This window comes from Anthonomus grandis, chromosome 10 (assembly GCF_022605725.1).
Source record: "Anthonomus grandis grandis chromosome 10, icAntGran1.3, whole genome shotgun sequence".
Lineage (NCBI taxonomy): Eukaryota > Metazoa > Arthropoda > Insecta > Coleoptera > Curculionidae > Anthonomus > Anthonomus grandis.
In genome coordinates this window covers 10,117,086-10,138,797 of record NC_065555.1, presented here as the reverse complement: position 1 = coordinate 10,138,797, position 21,712 = coordinate 10,117,086, and the positions used below count along the sequence as shown (strand labels likewise).

The 21,712-nt window shown below is 30.3% G+C and overlaps 2 protein-coding genes across 4 annotated transcripts in view; one reads left to right on the top strand and one right to left on the bottom strand.

The window, feature by feature from the left end:
* Window positions 1-85: 85 nt before the first annotated feature.
* LOC126741378 (piggyBac transposable element-derived protein 3-like) lies at window positions 86-1,837 on the top strand. Its single transcript, XM_050447769.1, has 3 exons — window positions 86-98; window positions 390-675; window positions 889-1,837. The coding sequence occupies exons 1-3, from the start codon at window positions 86-88 to the stop codon at window positions 1,835-1,837; spliced, it is 1,248 nt and encodes a 415-aa protein (XP_050303726.1).
* Window positions 1,838-4,899: 3,062 nt separating this feature from the next.
* Window positions 4,900-21,712, bottom strand: part of LOC126740922 (embryonic polarity protein dorsal-like) — a 66,942-nt gene continuing 50,129 nt past the window's right edge. For all 3 annotated transcript variants that reach the window (XM_050447112.1, XM_050447113.1, XM_050447114.1), the window contains exons 8-11: window positions 21,625-21,711; window positions 11,085-11,150; window positions 8,221-8,415; window positions 4,900-5,960 (exon numbers count right to left, since the gene is read on the bottom strand). In XM_050447112.1, the coding sequence (XP_050303069.1) occupies window positions 5,662-5,960; window positions 8,221-8,415; window positions 11,085-11,150; window positions 21,625-21,711 (647 nt within the window). In that variant the 3' untranslated portion in view covers window positions 4,900-5,661. The remainder of the gene's footprint in view (window positions 5,961-8,220; window positions 8,416-11,084; window positions 11,151-21,624; window position 21,712) is intronic.

Below are 21,712 nucleotides of genomic sequence, written 5' to 3'. Positions count from 1 at the left end.
TATATAAGTGTGCACGCGCAAATCGTTTATTTTGCCGGGAGTGCATTCTTGTCATAACCTGAAAAGTTTCAGATTATTTTCAACAATGGCTAGTGCAGGTAAGTTGTTATTTATTTAAAGAATTTAGGGGAAAAAAGAAGTGCTTAATATTAAATAGGTATAATAAACTTCAATTAAGTGTATTGTTTTTAGAGATTGAAAATATCTTTAAAATTGTTGATTCCAAGAATGGTTTTGTTATGTATATCACAATTGTGAGCCACGGGAGTTAACGTGGTTTGGTTTTAATTAAGTTGGATACAATTAATTCTTTGTTACAGGAAGAAGTAAGGAAATTATTGATTTGGACCATCTAAGGGATGACGAGGAGGCATTGTTCCAACTTCTAGACGTAGTTGGGTCGGATTTAGAGTCCGAGGATGAAGAAGATAAGTTTGAAATTCACAAAGAGATCCCAATTGCAGCACCAAATGAAGCTGATAGCTCTTCAGATGCAGAAGATGATTTAACCCTCATACATTTCCAGACTCTCCAGTGGAAGCATGGAAACTTTAGAAGCAAGGATTTTCCTGTAAAAGGGGACTATACTCCATCCATCGTAAAAACTCCAAACGAATATTTTGCTAAATATTTGGATGACGATTTTTTTGAGGCAGCCGCAAATTGCATTTCCCAGTATTTCTTGCAACAAAATGCAAAAGAAAATAACTTTACCTCTCAAGAAATAAAGAAATTTTTTGGAATGAATGCTTTGATGGTATGTATTCATCTTCCAAGGATACATATGTATTGGAATGGAAAATATAAGTTCCCATTAATTGATGGGGTCATGACCCGACAAAGGTTTTACATGATACGTGTAAATTTACATGTCGTTGACAATCTTAGCGTATCAGAAGAGGAACAAAAAAAGAATAGATTCTGGAGAATACAGCCGGTAATTGATTTGGTTCGCAATAGATGTAAAGCCATTGAAAGAAAAGAAAAGACAGCTTTTTCTATTGACGAACAAATGATTCCTTTTTTGGGAAGATGTCCAGTTCGACAGTTTGTTAAAAATAAACCAAGACCAGTGGGACTGAAGAATTTCGTTCTTACGACATCCGACGGACTGGTATTGGCTTTTAAAATCTACCAGGGCAATACTACCCCACTAAAAGATAGGTATTTAGGCTTGGTACCCTCAATAATATTGCGTCTAGCAGAAACATTACCTCAAAATAGTTACCTGTATTTTGACAAATACTTTTCAACTATTGCTTTGATGAACAAATTGACGAGTTTGAATATAGATGCAACTGCTACAATTATGTCCAACAGAGTGAAAGGGTTTGATTTTAAAAAAGACAGTTTAATGAATAGGGGAGAGTCAGAAGAAGTTGTTAGAACAGATAGTAAACTTTGCATTACAAAGTGGAAAGATAATAAATCTGGTTTAATGATATCCACAGCTTTTGGAAGACAGCCGGAAACTGAGGTGGAAAGATGGAATAACACAGAAAAAAAACGTTCAGGCATAGCATGCCCAGCTGTTGGTAAATCATACAACGAAAACATAATTGGTGTAGATGTTTGCGACCAAATAATGGAATACTATCGATTTTTCGTTCGAACCTGGAAATGGACTCTTAAAGCCATCCTACATTTGTTCGACTTAGCAATAGTAAACAGCTGGATGGAGTATCGAAGGGATTATTATAGTCAAAACCTTCGAGGCAAAGATTTTATAGATCTTTTGGAATTTAGACTTAATCTTGGGGAATATCTGATTACCGGTACTAAGAAGCGTGTATTGGAGGAAACAGAATGCCAAGAAAAATATAGAGGAAGAGACTAGCGTTGAAGGAAATGAAATAAAAAAGAGAAGAATGCCTTCCAGTTTGCCATGTGCAGACAAACGCTTTGATAATTTTGAACACTGGCCAAAGAATGAAGAAATGAAGAATCCAGTTAAATGCAGGTTAGAAGGGTGCAAAACTGGGTCCATAATGCGTTGCCTAAAATGTAATGTTTTTCTTTATTTAACCAAAGATAAAAACTGTTTTATGTCATTCCATACAAAGTAATAAATTTTGTTTCACAATTATTGTGCTTTTCTAATGTTGGCTCCCTAGACACACAATTGGGTACTCTCTAAATCCCTCCCTTAACCCTTTCGAATATTTTTTAAAATAATTTTCCGTACCCTTTGACCCAACTTTGTCGGCGTAAAATAAATATAAACCCCAAGCCACAGATGTAAATAGCTCCGCACTCCACACGTGCGGAGCTATTTACATCTGTGCCCAAACTCAATTTTTTTTATCTCGGTACTGTAAGGGATAAGTGGGAAAGAGAGTTTATAGAAATAGAAGTACGATTAGGGCAAATTTGGATTTAATTAATGCCACTTCCAAGACCGTTGATAGCGGTTATTTAACCATTGCTGTGTTTATAGATCTATGCAAGGCATTTGATTTTGTGATCCACAATCTTTAACTTAGCAATGAAGAACGTGGCCTTGAAGAACGCTTCATATTATTTATTTCATAGGTAATGCATTGAAATAAATAAGATTTTTAGTTCAATTTTATACAATAATTACCAAAATCACAAACCAAAACTCTTTATTTTACTCTCGATACGTGTTTCGCTACCGATGTTAGACATCTTCGGGAGAAGATTAAGATTAAACTAAAACTATTTCCAAGTGGTCTTATATACTATAAAGATGTAACGAGAGAGCGAAAAAGAGTAGAGCGAAAACTAAAAAATGAAAAATACAATGAAGCATGGCTGAACATATCTTAGACTTTGACTATATTAAGGGATTCGTGTCACTCGGGTCATTTGCTGTGTCAGTTGTCAGTGTCACTTGCTGCCAAACTTGCTACAGCCAAAGAAATGAAATAGAAAAGATACGTTTAATGCGGTATATGTATGTGAAGGCAAAATAGGTTATATCCATTCATGATATCCCATAGGTCGATGTTAAATACATTTCACCTTTTTTCTCTTAATAGCAGGAGAAAAACATAAGCTGATAATTATATATAATATACTAAATAATAAATGGATTTTAGTACTTGTAACCTTATTAATTTTATTCAGTTTAGAATTCCTAAAATCAACTTGAAGGTCTTATCATAGGGCTTATTCTTTGTTGATAGTACCGGTCCCTCACATCATTCTTAAATTAAAGAAACATGCAAATTACTGTCATATTTTTTGAAAGAACGTTACATTCTACTTATAGGATTATGCTGCCCGTAAGAGAGCTACTAGTCAATTTTGAGCGCACAAGTTCAGACTATTTAGAAGATTTCCACAATGAATTATTCTAGATGTCGTTGAAAATTAGGCACAGATATGATCGTAAATTGTTTAAATGGAAATAAATACATTTTAATGCATCTTAAAGATTTGATAAGGTTGAATGTATACAAACTCACGTCGCTTGTATTTCCAGATTTAAATATAGGAGTAATATAGGAATTTGCGTTTCACATACGAACCAAACTAAAAACGCATAAAGATAAATTAAATAAGGTGATAATTGGCTTTGAGTATTATAGTATATTATAGTATAGTCTATTATAGTATATTAAAGAAGAAAATCAAGATCACGTCAACTAAAGGCAGTTCCACCAAACTCACATCAAAAACTATATATACCCCATTAGAATATAGAGTAAAAAGACGTTTAGCAATTAAATTTGCTCTTACATGGCTAGGTTCATCAGAAGTTCAGAAATCTTACTTGACCTTTTTGTCAATTATGATTCCTTAAGCAATAATAATTTAGGATTTAATAGGAAAATAAATTTCTCTCAATTAGATATATTTTCAGTAACATTACTCACGATTGCCGAGACTCTAAAACTATCTTCCTATGTTTTGATGTGCATTTTTTAAAACTAAGTCTCTTAATTCTATAGAAAACCATACAGGAAAGCGGTCGTAGTATTAAACGACTTAAAATGATCAAAATAGGCAATTGCGTCATATAATTAGGCATAAAACTTTTTTTATGAAAATATTTATATCAGAAATACTCTTCATAAAAGACAAGCCGGCAGAGGCAAGAAAGATTAACCACTAATTATCACTTTTAATTTGACTTAACTTGACTTTCAATTTCTTGACATATACAGATCGAGTGTCTCTCATGTCATTAAATAGCAGGATTTTTGATTTTCATTTTAGTACAATTTAGGAAAAATATTTACTCCCCTCGAATAAGTTTCTTTTTTTTTAGAGATTTTTAAATCATGGTAGACGATTTTATATTACTTGTGCCGTCCATAACGAATCTTTTCTACAGTTTTATTTATTATTATCCTCTAGTTTATAATCACGCTCTTTCATAAAGCCCCAACGAAAAGAAAATAATAAGGTTCAGATCCGAGGATTGCGGTAGCCAAGAATTCTTGTATTGGTTATTCTTGACAGATTGTAACCTGTGAATGTAGTAATTAAATACCTACAAGAGATTATTCGTGTTTATATTTTCAAGTAAATTCTAAAAAAATACTATATATTGATTAACGAAGCAGATACCTACCTATACCTCCCGAACAATCACACATGCTAATACGATAACAATATTTTAGTTATGTATCCTCTTGCCGCGATCTTGCCAAATTTTCAATTCATAGTTTTCATGAAATGCAAAGGTTCATCAATTCAAGTCTGGGAGGACAATCTTGTATATATTATTAATCCTAAAACATTTTTGCATTTTAAACAAGACATGCACTGTTATGTAACGGCAAACCATAGTTTTAATACTTGCAATTGAACTTCCGACTTGATTTTCGCACCCAAGGCTTCAGTTTGCTGGGCATGTGCATAACTTCTCATATATGAATATGTGGACAGTGCGGACACATCCAGCAGGAAATAATATACACAATAAAAAAGTCTTAAATAACATTATTTATTTTTATTGTCATATGAAAATATGAAGTATAAAATTTATCATAAAAAAATTCTAAAAGAACAAACATTAAAAAAGAACAATACTAAATTTTAACACGATGAATTTTGTAAAACACCGAATATTTTATCAAAACATAAAAGAGTTTTTGATTACGGTGAACTGTGATGAGCTAGTAATTAAAAAATATTTTTTTAAATATTACTTACACTAAATCTTATTACAAATAAAAAACATATATTACAGATTAAGAGACAAATTGCAGTTTAGTTATTGTATTTCATACGTACTAAATAAACAGAACAACTACTCATAAGTATGTATTTTTTTGTTCACTCAGACTGCAAAAATCACAGACGGATATGCTTTTCCACATATTCTAAATGTTAAAACTAATACGTTTGCAGTTTGATATGAGCGTCACACATGAGTGTGTAAATCTTGATTTTTTAAAACATTTGTTACGGTAACATAATGGCGAAATGACCCAGAATCAAACTATTTAACTATATCAGAAACACCACACAACTGCTTTCAACAAAATGGAATGGGAAGATATTTCAAGACTCCCAGAACTTTCATAGCATGATATAACGCTAATAGTTAGAATATTTAACAACATTTTACGGTACTAGTCTACAATATAACATCACTAAACATTTTCCCTATCGTGGAACTTCCCAAATTTCCAAATTTTGCCAGGTTTTTTATGTACATTACCCTTAAAGGTACAACATTCACACTTAACAACCGAAATTTTTACTCGCTGCTTCGTTAACAATATTGGTTAAACTATCAGATGTATTATGAGGGTTTGAATTCATTTCAAAATCAGTCAGGGAAAGATCTGCTAGTTGGATATTGGGGATGTGGGATATTTCACGCTGAAGGTCCGCTGAGTTGACCTGGTGTTTATCGAGATCCAAAATTTGTGGTTCCGGAGGAAGTTGAGCAGCAATACCAGTCGGAACATTAAAAGAATACTCTTGTACTTGATTTGGCGGTGGAAAGGGGATGTTCCAGTTGGGATCTTCTTTTGCCTCTGGAAAAAAAAACAAATTTTGTGTGAATTTGATAGAATGAATAACTTTATTGTTATTAGGCACCTTTTAAAGTGAGCTAATTAACGAATTAACAATTGTGCTTGTCAGGTATACTCGTTGTACTATTAATATTATACTCTACTATTATCATTTATAAAGACATTGTTATTTGGTCAAAGACCCCAAGCCAAATGACTTTAAATCCTTAAAAGACATAAATAAATACTCCAGGATGTGGAAAAATTAGTTAAATAATTTTTTCTACTGGACACATAAGAAATGCGTAGAAGTCTTAAGAATTATGTCAAAAGCATTAAAAATACTCGGAAAAGTTTGGAATACTAAACAATAACTATTTTTATAAAAAACTTGAAATCCCTTGAAAAGATTGGCAAATTATTGTAAATGTCTAAAAAATATCAAAAAAACGTAATACCTGTAAGACAAGAGTTGTTTCCATTTCTCCGCAATTTGATGTTACTGCTTCTTGGGTCATACCTGTGCTATTGTTGTAAGGTATTGAAACGAGACTTCTTAAAAAAAGGAAATTTCCCATTTAGAAATCTCCACTGTATAAGGATAACCGTTGAGACTTCGGTTAGATAAAGTTATCAATATAACTAAAATCCGCTCAACCCAGTTTTCTAAAGTTCATTAAGTATTTCGAGCTTCTCCAAATTGAAAATAATTTCAGTTTCTGGAAAGTATATTCTATGATAAGTGTAGAATAACCAAAATCCTACACTAGAGAGGTTTGTCAAGCATAGTTTGTCGCAGTCCCCAGTCAAGTTCCCCTTATCTAACAGCCGAGCTGTTAGATAAGGGGAACAGTTCTACGAGTGTAAAATTTGGAATTTCACAGATGCTATAGTCAATACACTCCTCAATTTAGTTTTACTACATTATTTTCTAAATTCATGTCTTTCAATAGTTTCCCTTTCCGCTCCTGAAACTCTGTTTTAGAGCCTGACCTAATTAGAACTATTTGTTTCAAATTCATGTCTTAAAGCGAGATTTTTAGATGACACCACAGGTACTAATTAAAAAACAGGCTTCTAAAATTCTAGGAGATAATTCTCCTTTTATAGGAGAATAACCAGTCTCGCACCAATAGCAGTTATCAAAAGCTATATCGCAATGCATAATTATATTTCTTAAAAGAAGTATTATAAAATATTTTCAATTCATAGAACACATTATCCTTGGAACACTTAGCATTAACCCAAAAAAAACGTCAGATAAATCGCGAATCAACAACCTAGTTGAGAAAAACCGTAATTTTGATATAGTTATTTGCATATTTAACGAAAAATCTTATTTTTAATAATTTAGCAAATATTAAAAACCCAGGGTTTTAAAAATTATATGTTGTACATATTTTAACCGAGTTGTTTCTAACAATTTTGATATCAGACAACTACAGATGGTAAAAAATCAAAAAGCTTCACATGCTATGGCCTTCGAGCATTATATATTATATATTAGGTCTTCGAGCATTATATGTTAGAATCTAAAGAAGTCTTATCTTTTTCAGTATCCGTTTTATTCTGTGGGAAGAGGACGTGGTGAACCTCGGTGGACTATCAGCTGTCCAGTCATAATAACTGGACATCTTTTGTTCTGATCTATAATTGCAGCACAAGAAGATTGGTTGTATTGGGTGAGAGTATTGTTTTCTGTTCCGGGTAAGTTCTCTATTAGCAATATTTGTGTGCTTGAAGCACTCTTCGTAAAATGTTGGGTTGGATCAGATATTTTTGCCTACACTTAATGAACTTTAGAGCAGCTCGATCTTCATTTGATGTATGTCTTAAGACCTCAATAATTACCCTCATACGGTGAAGAAATTACAAATGGAATAACTTTCTTTGCTTTTTGGGGATTCTTATCCCAATACTTTACATTAGTAGCAAAGGCATGACCCAAAAAGTACTAATATCAAATTTTCGAGAGGGTCTAATACCCTCATCATGCTTTTCATTAAAGAAGAAGGAGTGATTTAAATTTTCTTATCTATAGCAAAACCCCTTTTTTAACAATTGACGATAGCGAGATAAAGTTGATAATGCCCTGATCTAAATGCTTAACCTCTACTGTATGCCCAAACATTAATTTGAGCTATTTTATTTTATCTATTATTAGTAGCTTATGAAAGTTTTTTGTCAAAAATACTAGATTTATAATATTTTTTTTTGTTTAAATTACGGCGATGATAAACTCATTTTCTTACCATTTTTTAAAGTAATCTCGGATACTTACGCTGAGATGCATCAAAATTTGCCACGTTCATAGTATCTTGCCTAAACGTGTAAGTCATGCTCTCGGGTGATGGTGACGGGTAGTAATTGGGCGATACAGAAGGAGATGCTACTAGATAGGGAGAATTACCTGCCTGGTAAAGTATGCCGCCTCCGTAGGGAGATATACCTCCATGTGATAAAGGAGATACTGTATCTAAAAAATAAATACAATATAAAAGTAATGTTAGAAAAATATATTAATAATAATTAACTAATAGTGTGTAACTATAGTAACCACATAAAAGAGCTTAATTAAAAATAAATAAATAACATATTTTTACAGATTTTTTTGTCTCCAATGGTTTACAGAAACTCTAAACTTAATTTTTAGTCAAATACTTTGGTTTTCATAATCATTCTTAATATCTGGAATATAAACTATTAGAAAACAGTTCTTAATATTTCTAAATTTTCCTGCATTCACTCAATAGTTCTGAATTATTTTCTGATTTCTTTAAAACATTTTATAACTTGAAAAATCTAAAATTTCAAAGTTGCCTTCCGTATAAACTTTCACCTTTTTGAGGGATGTATATACGCGTTTGGCAAATTTCTTTCTTAAGGGCCAAAATAGCTACGCCTTAATATACAACAGAAAATATATAGACAAATCCTTCAGTTAAAGAGAAAACGGCAATGTTTCAGTGATTCCCCGTTGAACCACTTTCACTGAAAGGAGAATTTTAATACGTTGTCTCAGCCTTCTCTATGTTTAATTATCGTCGTACAGCAGAAAGGATACAGTTCTCTTATTACCTTATGAGTCAGATTTGCTTTTGCAAGTTAATACATTGATTTCTGCACACAAGACCAGTGTGTAAAAATTATTGTTCGGACGTGTATACGTGTAACTTTTACAGGTTTTAATTGTATCCTTTAGCTGAAACACTGTAAATACTAAACAAAGGTTTTCATAAATTTTTCGGGTAATCATCATTGGTTTTTTTGTTCTTGAAAAGCAATTTAAAAAGCAAAATTTTATTTCTTATATTATAAATACATTTATCACAGATATAACAAGACAAGGACTTATTATATCTCTGCATCTAGGCACTTGATATTTGAGATATGCTTTGTAAAATCTCTGTAAATCTAGGAATATTTTTAAAAACGGTAATCAAAATTATACTCTTAGAATGCAATTGATGCCTTAAATGTTACTTGAAATTTCTTCAGTAGTTTTCTTAGAGGACTACCTAATGAAAACTCCACAATGAACATTAAAATAATTCTTTGGTTATTGAATTAAAAAGTAGTTTATGGTATATAACAATTTGTATGATTGTTTTTCTGTTATTAGTTCAGTTATAGTTTTATCAATTTTTTTTGTTTGGCATATATAAGCATATAATACTTTTTTTAAGGATTTCTTTAAACTTATATAACCAGTTTATATATTTTTTGTTTATATATAGGTTAGTTTTAAAGTTTGGATGAAGGTTTGAATGTTCATTGCTGGAATTATTCATTCAAGCGTATCAGGTATCCTATTGGTTAATATTACTTATAGATACTTAGAACACTTAAACTAAACTAAATAAAAAAAATAACATTAAAACATATAAAACATATAAATGTAACGGAACAAAATTTACAACAATTAATTTAAATTTAAATTAAATTAAATAAAAATATATAAAAATAATTAAAGAAACGTGATTTTAGTTTTCTTTTATAATTCCATTTCATTATTTTTTTTTACAACTTAAATATATTATTTCAATTATAATTAAAAAATTAAATAAAAAAAAAGTTTTTTAAACATTAAAAATTGCGACTTTCTAAAACGAAAAAAAAATTGTAAAATCTGTGATTGTAATGATTATTTTACTTCTTTTATAGCTTTTAGCAAAATTATATAATAACAAATATTTTTGATTATTTTATATTTTAAACAAATTTAATAAACTTTTTAAATGTCAGGTGGATTCCACTTTAAAATTAGTATAAAGCGTCTGATGTTTAGTTAGGATATTTCAGCATCAATATCTATTCTTATGACATATCCTATTATATTTCTGGTACGTCTTTAAATATGTATTTAAGGTAGCTACTATTGCAAATTAATTTATTTGACCAGTTTAAATAATTAGTTGAATACCGAAAGTATTTGCAACCAAACTACCAAATTTAAAAATAATTAACAAAAAATAAACGTTTTTACCGATTTTCGCATTATGTAGCATATTACGATAATAGGTGCGCGGAGTGTGGTTAAGGATGTGGTTAAATAAAGTAAAGCATTAATAGAAAAGTCATTAAAAGGATGTATCCGCTTTTGATAATAATATTGTGTTAAAATAGCCTTTCTGTAATCTTAAACATCCTGTTTAATTATATTATAATATTAAGATTTGTATTAGTTATTAAGAAATCTGTTATTTAACAAGTATATTAATATTAAAGCACTCTGCGCATGAAATTTGCTAGAATTGACTAATGTAAGTTCATTTGTCAAGTAAATTATTGTATGGGAATTTAAATAAATAGTACCACTATACATGCATAATAATAAGTTATGTAAAGTAATCTGAAGGAGTAAAAACGATTATTTTTAAATGTGTTTAAGCAGATTTCTACAAATTTCCATGCACAAATCGACTTGCGCAAATTGCATTCTTTGCATACTTTGTCAATAGAATAATTTTTTTAATATGCACTATAGTTTTAGGCCCATTTACTACGCGCATAGTTTTATCGAAAATACTTTTTACAGTTGTGCAAGCTTTATCATTGTGGTTAACCTTAATGATATACTTATTTAGCAAATCTACTTATACAAGTAAATTGGTGTAAAATGTGCCCAAATTCGTGTAAGCTTACCTCTTGGTTCTGTTTTTATCGGCTCCAAATACTGTTGAGTGGTGTGAATTATTTGATGTAACATACCTAAAAATAGATAATGAATAAGTGGCATAGACTGGATCGACTCAGATTTATTAATAATTTTTGAAATTTATTATTATGGTTTTACTATTGTTTTTGGTATTAATTTATTAATAAATCTAGTCTAATAGGTTTTAATAATAATTACACAAAATATAACATGCAAAAAACTCAAACAAAAAAAAGATATTTAAAAAAGCTCGGGCAGGATAAGGTTTTTGCATCAGCTTGAATTTATTACTTCATATAAGCTAGTACAATAAAATCAGAAATCTCAGGCAATATTAAAATAACCTGTTCCCACCATGATGAAATAATTTAACCTCTTGGTGTTTTAAGACTTTATAGCTGTATTAATAAATAAACCATTTTTCCATTAAACGATAGGCAGAATATTAATTTACCTAGTGAAGACAAACAGTATTTGCGTATAAGAAGAATAAAATAAAAAAGGAGAAAGAAGATGCAGTACAATTAAGATTATCGAAACAGATAGACATGGCCAGAAAAAAACGTTTAAATAAAACTTATCTATTAAGTCACTGTGAAAGAAACCATTAATTATCTCATGATAAAATTAACAGGGATTTCCAAATTCAAGGCATTGGTATCTAAACGCCGAAAAAAGATACAAAATAAGTTATAATAAAATATCTTTTAAAAAACGTAATTTTTTTCCACTTTATTTAAAATTAGTAAAGCAGAATAATTTACAGGTTTTCATGCGCGACTTTAAAATTCACGATATGGTGTTTCGCCTTTTAGCATCTATCACCTTTTTTTATATTACCGTTCAATCTACTACAGTTATTGAACGATGTATCAAACTTTACGAAAAAGTTGATAATGGTCCTCAAAAGACGAAACGCTGTCATTTAGGGCGAAAAAAGTGGTCACGAAACATAAACATGATTTTTTTTAAACGGAAATATCTGACAGTTTTTTAATTTTTAAAACTAGGACTTTTGCCAGGCATTTAGCCTGATTTGACTTTTAAAAGTTAAAAAAAAGGAAACAATGTAACTTAACTAACTCTCTTAAAGAAAAAGGTAAATACTATTTTATGTGTACATCTGGTTAAAAGGCGAAGGAAATGATGATGAGAAAAAAGAGATAGAAAAAAAGACGATTTGTAAATTTCCGGCGCCACCGATTTTTAGGATGTCTTAGGTAGGGAATATAGTACACATTTGTTCCTAATTAATCATGATCAAGTAAATGCAGTACTCAAACATTTCATATGGTGCATTTAAAAATTTCATGTTTGATTATAAGAGAATCTTCAAAAAGAAGCGTGGAAAAATCAGTATGATTCAAAACCACGTAAAGGTTTTGAAGCCTAATTAAAAACACAGGCTTAGATAAATAGCTTTATACAGGTTGGGAAATTGAAGATTACCGTTTATCTTCGTTGTCTGATAGGTAATTGCTCTTTTAATTTTATACAGGATAACAAAATAATATCGGATTGACCATTTTCAGCTATTCATACTTCATACCAAAGAGTGCAAATTATTTATTTGTTTTTATTGAGGAAATTTAGCAGTACAGTGTATGATGTACAATAAAAGTAAATCGATTTCTCGCAAAAAAACAATTTTAAATGTGATTTTGAATTTTTGGACATTCTTTTGTCTTCAAGATTGTTCAAAATACACACTAAAGTAATTTTTATGCCAAGAGTCCTGGATCAAGAACGATTAAAATAAATGGTTTCTAGTGCCTTAGAAGTGGATTCAACAGGATCAATGTGTACGTGTGTATTAGTTAGTAGTGTTGAAGAGAGGAACTGGGTATGAGTCATAAAACTCTTACCAATATTTGAAACCATTTTGTATTGGTACTTTAAACGTGAGTTACTGAAAAATAGAGTTCTTCATGCCGCTCTATATTTCGACTTTAACCACCGTTCTATGCGTAATGATCGATGCCCCAACCTGTATACAGTTTTGACGGACTACAATAAATCCAACTACGTCCAGTCAAAGTTTACAAAATGTACTACATATTCTGTAAGCTTTGCTCCAGCTAACAAATATAATCTAATCTAGTCCTAAATTATATTACGAATAAACTAGATTAACTAATATTCATGCATCTAAGCATATATTACGAAAGTCAATATTGATTGTCAAAGTAGTAAGCTATAATGGTTGCATATAATTTAACACATTTTAAAATACTCACTTAAAGAAACAATTATAATATGTGTATAAATATTTGAATAAAATATAATAAATATATAGAGGACGTTTTTAAACGGATAAAAACTGAAAAATATTGGTTTTAAATTATTTTAATATACTGTTATAAGAATAAAGTAAGAAACAAAAATAAATACAAAATACTAATAAAAGTAGTGAGAAAAATATGCAATAAGTAATAGCTATCAGGCATTAATGATCGAAAAGGAAAAAAACTCAAACGCATGCAAAAACCTTGATAACATACCTTTTAAGCTTTTCAGGGCCATGATATTATTATATACGCATATTTAAAAATTAATAAGACGATTCATTATCAAACACAATATATTTAGGCACCACATAGGGTAAATACAAAAAATGACAAACTGTGGCATTTATTATTTAAAAAAAAGTAGTAATGTAGAAAATAGTCAACCAACATGTATGTAAAAACTTTCCCTAGATTATCTACCTATAACACACTTTATAGACTATATACGAGTATTATAAAATTATACTTATTTGGCAGTGTAATTTTTTTTTACTTTTTAACTATGCATTATCCTTTAAAAAACAACAAGTTTTTGCTAATAATGAAATAACAAAACAAGAAACTACATAAACAATAACTTTCTAATAAATCAATAAGTAGTAATTAATAATACCTTAATACAAACAGTTATCGTATAAAATACGTAAAAAATTAACTATAACGTGCACCTTTTAACTCATATTATTGTAATGTTGCATTTTAAATAATATAAAACATCGTCATAGAGAGAGTGTCGTGACCCAGAATTATATTTTAAAGAAAGCAAGTTCGTTGGTAAAGCTAAAAATAAACTAACATCTACGTTTCGACTATTAATAAAGTCATCCTCAAAACGGTAAAATTCGATAAAACAGTAAGTGCAGTAGTAAAAAAATTGTTGTCATACTCAAAATATAATTAATTACAAATATCTAACATTAAACTAGAAACACAACTAAATTTAAATTGTATATAAGAAAAATTATAAAAAACTTAATATTAAAATAGCAAAGTTATAAATATGGCATATATGTATAGACTGTATCTGCTATCTTTTATACCGCATTTGAGACCAATACATAAAAAATATATATAGTTTGATGTCAGGAAAAAATATCCAAAGACATAACTTTCTTAATTCCACAAATATTTATTTTGTAATTTACGTTGGATATTCAAAAATGTTTGTCGCTATTTGTGATAAAAATAGGAGACATCGCTTTGTGCCAGTCTCCTGGTTAAAAGAGACATGATCTAACTTAAAAATAACCGTTATTTATGTGACAAGAAATAGGAAATAGGAATCAAACTATAACAAAAGAAAAACTAAAAGATAAAGCATTACAATCACTAATAATTTATTACTCACTACTCGCTAAAAATAGTTGAAGAGAAGTTTTAGTTCTAATCGACTCTAATTGTATAAATTTAAAATTTAAAAAGTTGTTCCTAAAAATATATCAGATAAATGAAAAAATCCAATGTTTTATTTTTAATTTTCGCGAATAATATTTAATTTTAAAGAAACTGAGGAAAAATATAACTTGTCTTAGATCGCATTTTTTGAGTTTAAATAATAAAATATATGATTATATGATTATTTAATGTTTCTTCTTCTTCTTCTTTCAGCAACCCTTCAGAGTCCACTCCTGGACATAAGTCTCCCCTATATTCTTTCATGTTTCTTTGTTCTGTGCCAGTTGATGCCATCTGTTGCCCACTTTGTTTTTGACATCATCGAGCCAGCGTAAATGTGGTCTGCCAACGCTGCGTTTATGTAGGCGAGGTCTCCATTGAACGATGTGTCTTGACCATCTCAAGTCGTCCTGTCGGGCGACGTGTCCTACCCAGCTCCATTTCAGGTGGGCTATGCGTGTTATGACGTCTTCAACTTTAGTTCTTTGTCTAATACTCTCATTTGTGATATGGTCTCTCAGGCTTATTCCTAGCATCATCCGTTTTATGGCTCTTTGGGTGGTCCTAAGCTTGTTAGCTGATTTAACAGTGAGTGTCATGGTTTTCATTCCGTAAGTCATCACGGGCAGTAAGCAGGCATTGAAGACCTTTTTTTTCAAATTAATTGGAATAGTTTCATTTCTCAAGACGTGTGCCAGTTTACCCGTGGCTGCCCATGTCAAACGAACACGTCTGTTTATTTCGGCAGTTTGAGCAAAGAACATCTCGCCCAATTTGATGCAATGTCCCAAATATACATATTCTTCGACGTTGTCAATAATTCGGTCTTCTATATGTACTTGAATATTGTCAGGTTCACTTTTGTTTTATTTAAATTCATGGTTAAACCTATTCTTTTCGATTCTCTTTCGAAGTTCTGCCAACATCTCCTGTAATTCTATTATACTCTGGCTAAAGAGTACTATATCATCCGCAAAGCGTAAATGGCTCAGATGTTTGCCGTCCATTTTGATGCCTCTCTCGTTCCAGTCCAGAGTTTTAAAAACGTCTTCCAGTGCCAGTGTAAACAGCTTTGGGGAGATGGTGTCCCCTTGTCTTACTCCCTTTTTATTTGAATTTTGTTTGTTTCTATCTCTTCCGAGATTTTAACGGTGATTGTCGCATTTTCGTATATGTGTTTGAGAAGCTGCTTGTATCGAGAGTCGATTCTTGCATTGTTCATGGCCTTAAAAATAGCCCACAACTTTACGGAGTCAAAAGCTTTGTTATAGTCAACAAATGCGAGGGGTAGTGGTTCATTGTACTCGTTGCATTTTTCTATTATAGTGCGAACGGATTGTATGTGTTCTATTGTGCTATGACCTTTTCGGAAGCCAGCTTGTTCCGGGGGCTGATAGGCATCTAGTTTAGCTGTAAGCCTATTTATTACTATCTTTGTCAGAAGTTTGTACGGGTGGGGGAGTAAGCTAATAGGTCGATAGTTGTCGATTCTCAACCTATCTCCTTTTTTGCTTGGGGTATCACGCCTCCTGTCATACATTTATTAAGAAGAATTGTCGTTGCTTCTACAGTAGTTCTTCCCCCAAGTATTATCATTTCAGCTGTAATTCCATCTTCCCCTGGTGCTTTACCGTTTTTTATTTGAGACAATGCTAGTTCTACTTCTTCTCTGGTGATGTCAGGAAGATCTTCGGAGCCTACGATGAGAATCGTTTCATCAACTCCGATTGCTTGTTCTGGGTTGTGTCCTGTGTACAGTGTGCTATAGAAATTTTCCACGATATCCATTAAATCTTCAGTGTCCTCTTTTATGTTTCCGTTTGCGTCCCTTAGTTGATGTATTTTGAGGCGTCCATCATTGTTACGTGTTTTAAGTACTTTCATGTTTTTGTTGTTTTCGATGGTCGTTGTTATCATTTCTGTGTTGTATTGCCTTAAATCTTCGCTTGTTTTCTTTTTTATCAATCTGTTAATTTCGTTGTATTCATTGATTGTTGAGTCCCTTTCGTTAGTCGATCTCGTTTTTCGTAATTGAGTTCGGGCTTCTCCATGTCCAACGTCTCTTTTCTGATTTTTTGAAGAAGGAGTTCATACAGTACATACTTTCTTTTTGGAGATAATTGATCAGTCTTTCTCCTCGTTCGTTGGTACAACCCAGTCCGAATTTACCCACATATTGATTTCCGTTTCCCGCTGGTACTCCTAGTTTAGCATTGAAATCGCCAATAATGTATTTGTAATGTGCTGTTTCTATTGTCAGCGCTTGTGAAATGTCATAGTAGAATCTCTCTATCTCATCATCGGATGTAGAGCTTTTAGGGGCATATACTTGAATTATTTGGACGCTATATCTTTTCGATATCTTCAATACTATGTAAATGACCTACTCAATATGGATTTCATCTTAGTAACTAGCCGCTTTATACTCTTATGAATCATTATCGCTGTTCTGCCAATGTGTGTATTTTCCTCTCTGTTGTTTCGATACAAAAGGTGGCCTGATTTCAGTGTGATGCATTTTTCGTCCGGTAATCTGGTTTCGCATAGGCCCAAGATGTTCCATTTGAAATTTTAATGTTTAAAAGATTGAAATTTTTTAAAGCTTTACTTTACTCAAATTGGTCTTAATGACTGAGAAAATGCTGCTGTCGTCGTATTTTTACCAAATTTTTTAAAATTCAATTAAAATCGCTGAAAGCGTTAGTATAAGTAATAGTCCTACAATTTCTTGTGTTTTTATTTGAGCATATGTGTAAATAAAGGGTACGTTTATTTATTATTTCGTAAGAGAGTATGAGTGAGGCCGATATAAACCATAGACCAAAGTCGATTGATCCCAAGACAATTTTTATATATATTAAAAAAGAAGAGTTTCATAAAAAAGTGAAATTTTTGGATCTGAAAAAATCATAGGTGCCTATTTAAGACATAAAAAGATATATTTTAGCTCTAAATTTCATCTAACTTTTTGTGAAAATTAAAAAATAAAAAATAAACTATTTTTGGACTTAGTAGAGTAGTATGATTTTTTACTCCTTTTTAATCCTTTTTTGTTGCACAACTAATTATTAACCTATACGCCTTATCATTAAATGTTTGTCATCTATTATTTCAATATTGTTCGATGTTAGTTCATGTCTGGTTCAACCATCACAAGTTCACCACAGGCTTTCCTTTAAATAAATAGCTCAGACTTATAATAATTTTTTTAAATAAATATAAAAGTTCATACGGTATGTAATATACATGTCGCACTTGGATAGTTTTATACACGAGTATATTTATTTTTAAAATTAATTAAATTTGGTAATATTATTAAAAGAAAGGATTAGCTAATTGAATTAATCTCCTCACATTTACTGAAATTTATCATGTAGGTCATGTCCTAAAATTAAGATTTTTCCCTTAATTATTTAAATAAGACTTTAATATACATTTTTACCATATTATTGATTCATTTTTTTATTCACCTTTATCATTTCCATATTTTTAATTTCAAAAGGGTATATTCGGGGATAATTAATATAACTTTATGTACTAATTAAATCTTTTATATAATATAAAAGTAACCTTTTTTTATTTCGGTCTTGTTATAATTTCAGTTGAGTCCTGAGGATGGCTTTAGAAACAATCGAAATATTCATAATTTGTAGTCAAATTTTTTAACATGCTTTCTTAAAATAAGAACAATGAAAATATGTAACTTGACTGGTATATTATAATACAAGGTACCTAAATAAATGGCAGGCTGTTAAAAGTGCTGTGTTGTACTAATATAAACAGTACATAATATTTAATGAAAATCATGTCTATAAGAATATAGTATAAACAATTTTTTATACAAAAGAGCTGCTTTTTAATGGGATAATAAGGCAAATGGTTTCAGAATTTATACCTTTTAACTTGGACCCTGCATACCTTTAGTTGGAAATTCTAATAATCAGCTTTAAATAATTATTTGACTAGAGGTTTAGTGTGTGAGTTAGAGCGTGTTTATTATTACTAAACATAGAAGAGCTCACTCAGCATTGGGCGTAATCTACCATCAGCAGTCGACCGCCTTAATTTTGACCTGTATTAAAAATTTATTGTCAATTAATTAAATTTAAAAAAGAAAATGTCTTATAAACCGCGATGATTGAATAATAAAAAAACCTAAGAACCTTTTAAGAACAAAGTCAAATTATTCTTATTTCTCCTCCGACAATGAATATGGTAGTATTTCTATTAAGATCGATACCCTTCTGAAAAATATTATGAAATAAATTATGTATGATAGGGCATTCAATACTAATACCTGATTTGAAATGGTCCTAATTAAGTGATATGTCGATTAAGAACATACTTGACTATTATTTGATCAAACAATTACAAAAAACCAAACTAGAGGGATGTAGATGTAGAACCATTATTTGACTTATTATTAATTCAGATAATTAATAATAGAGTGTATAAACAGCCAAGTTGGACGGTTCAGTAATCTGGTCGGAGAAGAGGTTATGTTAAAGCTTTTATAATTGGATTTGCACAATGGTCTTCCATGTAAAACAATATTTAATAATGTAACATAATACTTTATTCTATTAAATTATGCATTTTTAATCATCGCAGTAAAAAATGCAAAACGTCGGATTGAGAAAAATATACGCAAAATATTCCACACTAAGCTGGAATTAACGCTATTTACCTATCTGAGGTTAAAAATAATAAAACATCTCAAAGAAGTGAAAATATAACCTAGAATACTCTGAAGCAAGTAAACACGATATCAAATTGTTTTCTAGAGAAATCTGCCTACTGCCACTTTGCGAATACTGTATGTACGAAGTGTTAGTATTCGCAATGTTGTCAATTTTTCTTTTTTGAAGAAATACATACCATATTTTGTAACGTTGTATATAATAATACTACTACTAATAGAATAAATTGATCAACAAATCCTATCGTTTTGGTATATATTTTTTCCAAGGAGTGCTTTGCTACCATATGTATTAAATCGTCCTGGAGCTAAAAATTAGAATTTCATATATTTGAATTTATTTTTTTTGGTTTGGATATTTTTAATTATTTTAATAATAAATAAAAAGTAACGTTAAATAGAAAAATTTAATTTAGGAAAGAAAACCAGTTTTGAAAAATATATTTGTTACATTTTTTATACATTTTCTAATTATTTATTTAATGATATTTCTAATTATTAATTATTCATTTTTATATGCAGAATCTATTAAAATCTAACAATAAATTTTAATAAAAGGCCATTCTAGGTGTCTATATTGTTTATATTTCTATTAAGTACTTTTTTATAATTTATGAGCCTATATAAGAGACAATTATTACGTTATTTATTCATAAATAGAAGAACAACTAGTAGGAGATTTTAAAGTAGAGAATTTCGAAAAAAAAATTATATTCCCTTAAAAGAAATAAGTGAGTATAACCATCTAAAGCTGTATACATATTGGTCCTAGCTAAAATTTGTTATTTATTACAAATTACAAAAACATTTGCCTTATTATATCAAATTCTTAATTGAGTAAGGTCACATAGTGTATTTATTTATATCGTGTCAACAAAAGATTACTTTTTTTATTTAAACATAGCATTTAGTAAAAAATTGTAAAAAAAAGTTGCCTTTATCAGCCAGATTCTACAAGGAATTGTACACAGATCATTTAATAATTTTGAAAGTAAAATGAGAAATCCTTCAGTCTCCCTCCACTTATTTTATTAAACATTTAGTTAGCTTAAAATTCTCTACATGTTTCGGACACAGTGGTGTCCATCATCAGGGGATGCTAAAAGAAAATAGTTACGAACAAAAGACAGACACAGAAAAAACTTAAAAAATTAATATAAGGTACACTTACAAAGGTTTAAATTGGTAACAGGCACACGCCCCAGGGTTTGATTATATGTCAAAAACCCTCTATTTATTACTATTGTTTTCAATTTAAATTTTTTATTTTTATTTGTTTATATTCTGTTATTCACAAGCACTGTAGGTGACATCTATGGGAGAAGTTCTAAAGGTGCCATGGTACCTGATGGTGTGTTACTACAATTTTTTTTTGTAAAAGCACACAATTTTTCAAGACATGTTTATACTAGCAACCACAGTTTTAATCCAACTACTGACTTAAAGCTTTTACATTTCTGCCGGAAAAGCAACAAGCTTGTTGATCTGTTGGAAATACTCGAAATAAATAAAGCTACACAAAACAACCACCATTACTGTGTTAATGATCAAGTACATCATTCTTATACTCAATGTGTCTTAACTCTTCATAGTCTCTTAATACATCGTTCTTACCCTACAATTTCTTTTATATAGTACTTATCCGTTGCTTTCCTTCTCCACAGCGTACGATCATTATGTTAACCGCGCCATCTAATATGTTCTTTATGAACCTTCTGCTTTCCTCTTGCTTTTACCAAAAAAAAAAGTGTACCTTATATAAATTTTTTAAAGTTTTTTCTGTGTCTGTTTATCTTTTGTTCGTAACTATTTCCTTTTAGTACCTGTAGTAGTCTGATGATGGACACCACTATGTCCGAAACATGTAGGGAACTTTAAGCTAACTAAATGTTTAATAAATAAGTGGAGGGAGACTAAAGGATTTTCATTTTACCTTCACCTACGACTCCACTGCAAGTATGGACTATTTCTTCACTAATAATTTTCAGTTCAAAAAATACAATTTAAGACCTGTGTATTATAAAATTTTACCAAACCATGACTGCTTTTATAAGTTTTTTTAAATATCTTTTCTTTCAGCTAAACTAAATGATTTAAAATGAAACCACCACCATTATGAAAACCAATAAAAAGTGAAAAACTTACTTTCTTGACCATCAAGAGAGCCCCTAATTTTAGATAATGGCTCTTCAAAGGCGGATCTCTTTCTTTTAATGCTGTTTCCGTTAACTAC